Consider the following 3,341-nt stretch of genomic DNA (forward strand, 5'->3'; position numbering starts at 1 on the left):
CAAGTGAAGATATCACTTGTTGTTTCCGGCTACTTGTCTGTAAGCTTGAATAGATACAATTTAAAAATCCCAACATGGAAAAGGAAACAATGTCCTGTACAATCCTTAATGAGCTGCATCTGGAGGGAAGGTTCTGTGATGTGGTTATTAAAGTCAACAGCACTGAGTTTAACGCCCACAAGGCCCTCCTGTGTGACTGCAGTGACTATTTCAGGTAAGTTTAGCTTGGTTCAGGTTAGCTTGGTTCAGGTTAGTAAACAGATACCATGCTGTACTTTTACTGTAAACAGATACTATACTGTACTTCTACTGTAAACAGATACTATACTGTACTTCTACTGTAAACAGATAATATACTGTAATTATACTGTAAAAATATACTATACTGTACTTATACTGTAAACAGATGCTATACTGTACTTCTACTGTAAACAGATACTACACTGCACTTCTACTGTAAACAGATAATATACTGTACTTCTACTGTAAAAAGATACTATACTGCACTGTTACTGTAAACAGATACTATACTGTACTTCTACCATAAAAAGATACTATACTGCACTTCTACTGTAAACAGATACTATACTGTACTTCTACTGTAAAAATATACTATACTGCATGTATACTGTAAACAGATAATATACTGTAGTACTTCTACTGTAAACAGATACTATACTTCTACTGTGCTAAGACCCTATACTTCTACAGTGAAAATATATTACTACACAGGACAGAATGTTGCTTACTGATCAGATATCTCTCTACTCTGCATCCCACAGAGCCCTCTTCACTCGCTGGAGCGACTCAGAGAAAGCAGTCTACACTATCCCTGGGGTGTCCCCGGGTATGATGCAGCTCATCATAGAGTACGCCTACACACGCTTTGTGCTGGTGACAGCAGAGAACGTGGAAGAGCTTCTGGTGGCTGCAGACCAGTTTCGCGTCACTGGCATAGTACGAGCGTGCTCTGACTTCCTAGAAGGCCAGCTGTCTCTGGAAAACTGTGTCGGCATCTGGAGGTTCGCGGACATCTACTGCTGCCATGACCTGATGCGCAAGGCCCATCTCTTCATCGTGTGCCACTTTGAGGAGATGTTGCACGTCTCACAGGAGTTTGTGGAGCTGTCCCCGCAGCAACTGGTTTACATCATCGAGAGGGATGATCTGAACGTGAAGAGCGAGGAGACGGTGTTCGAGGCCGTCCTCCGTTGGATCGACCACTCCCGTGAGGAGCGTAAAACACACATCCCTTTGCTGTTGCCCAAGGTAACTAATTGTATTACTGTGCATTACATTAAAACAACTATAGGTTCCCTAGTACAGTGGTTCTCAAACATTTGGGTCCAAACTGTTCCCTAGCAACAGAAAGCGTCGTCTTAAATTGTACCCGCTGTCTGCTTGTCTCTTCCCAGATTCGCATGGGCTTGATGAGGCCTGACTACTTCAGGAGCAACGTCCAGAACAACCCTGTGGTGAGGGACAGCCACGACTGCAGGTCCCTCATCCTCAGCGTCCTGAACCCCCCTGGCTCCGACAGGCTCCCAAACCCCCTGACCCGCCCACGCCTGCCCCAGGAGGTCCTATTGGCCATCGGAGGCTGGAGTAGCGGCATCCCGACCAATGGCATGGAGGCTTACGATATCCGAGCCGGTGGATGGATGGACGTGAGCGTTGAGGGGGAGAGTCCCCAGAGAGACCACGGCACCGCTTTTCTCCACGGTCTGGTCTACTGCGTCGGCGGCAGGGACGGTGGGCAGCATCTCAGCAGTGTGCGCAGGTTCAACCCCGTCACTCGCAGCTGGCTGCAGGCGGCTCCCATGCACTCACGCCGCAGTCACCTCAGCGTGGTCGCGTTGGACGGCTGTATCTACGCCATGGGAGGGCTCGACGGACACCTGCGACTGAACACCACCGAGTGCTACGAGCCTGAAACCAACCAGTGGACAGTGATCTCACCCATGCTGGAGTTCAGGGTCGCCGCCGGGGCAGCAGCCCTCCAGGGCAAGGTGGGTGGAACTGAGGGACACAGGGTGCTAGATGAACACAAGGAACGTTAGATCAGAAATCATAAATGTCTTTATTGCCAAGTAAGCTTGCACATACAAAAGATGTATCTGGGTCCTTTGGTGCATCAACATTAACAGACAATTAGAGTAGAATGAAATAAAATGGAATATATAAACTAAATTAGAATATTCTTTCTTATTACAGGTTTACATCTGTGGTGGCTGGTCACAGCTCACAGCTGAGTGCTACAGCCCAGACACTAACCAGTGGACTCTGATCGCCCCCATGAGCAGCAGGCGTAGAGGACTGGGAGTCGCTGCGTACGGAGGACAACTCTATGCGGTAGGTGCACACAGAGACAAATGCTTTATACTAGATATTTCTATAAATATGTATCATTTGACTTGCAATGCTGCTGTGATGCCCTCATTTCCTTAAGTGGATTAATACAGTAGGCGTGTTCGAGATTGGCGATGCGGACGCTGATCTGCGCAGGTTTTACTACGGCCTCGCCAAGCGCGTTGCATGGTGGTTAGAATGTTGTCCGACTTGCTCTGAAAATCTCACGAGGCGAGGCGCGGAACTCTCGCGGGAGCGAGCCACGCACAGCCTTCAGAGCGAGGCTCCACAGTACCTCTCACCCGGCTGCTGGCGGCTGGGAAGCGACTTGCTATGCTCGCGCAAAGCGCCTATTGGCTCAGAAAAGTTGTCAGTCACCAGCCACGTGACAGCCAGGGAGTTATGAGACGTTTGATTGATTGATTGATTGATTGAAAACTTTATTACAGTACGGGTCCCGTCTATCAGATATATGTATTATTATTATTATTGGATACAGGTGTTTGGGTACCAAGAGCTTCCTCAAATAACGTTTATTATTCAGCAGTGTGTTATGTGTGCATGCGCGCTGCGGTGGCCAGGAGCGCACAACAAGATGGTATATACATTATGGTATATGAATAGTATATTCCACTATAGCAGTATATGGTGTGCTGTACATTTGAATCTGATCTAATTTTGCACGCGGCACTCGCATTATAATGAGCTGGACAGGTGTGTATGTGTGTGTGGTGACGTGAACGCGTATCTGCCATGCGAGACTAGACGAGAGGCTCTCGTGAAATCTGAAGTGTCCGACGTACTGACTCCTCCCCCGGCTGCACTCGGCTACTCCTGTCTATTTTCGAGGCGAGCCAAAATCAATCTCGAACACGCCTAGTGTCTGCCTGCCTGTCTGCCTGCCTGAGCCACACACTAAAACATTCCTCTCATGTGTCCTGTCCTCAGGTGGGAGGGGGGGACCGTGGAAACGGCCTGCGTAGCGCGGAGGC

At 48.5% G+C, this 3,341-nt stretch overlaps 1 protein-coding gene across 1 annotated transcript; it reads left to right on the plus strand.

Moving 5' to 3' along the window:
- Window positions 1–852: 852 nt before the first annotated feature.
- Window positions 853–2,352, plus strand: LOC311248215 (kelch-like ECH-associated protein 1A; the record flags this gene model as incomplete). Its single annotated transcript, XM_084339138.1, has 2 exons — window positions 853–930; window positions 2,251–2,352. Coding segments are annotated over 2 exons (180 nt in total), but the record flags the coding sequence as incomplete, so codon positions are not given.
- Window positions 2,353–3,341: the final 989 nt, after the last annotated feature.

The sequence above is a fragment of the Notolepis coatsorum genome, assembly GCF_963971535.1.
Source record: "Notolepis coatsorum genome assembly, contig: SCAFFOLD_3788, whole genome shotgun sequence".
NCBI lineage: Eukaryota > Metazoa > Chordata > Actinopteri > Aulopiformes > Paralepididae > Notolepis > Notolepis coatsorum.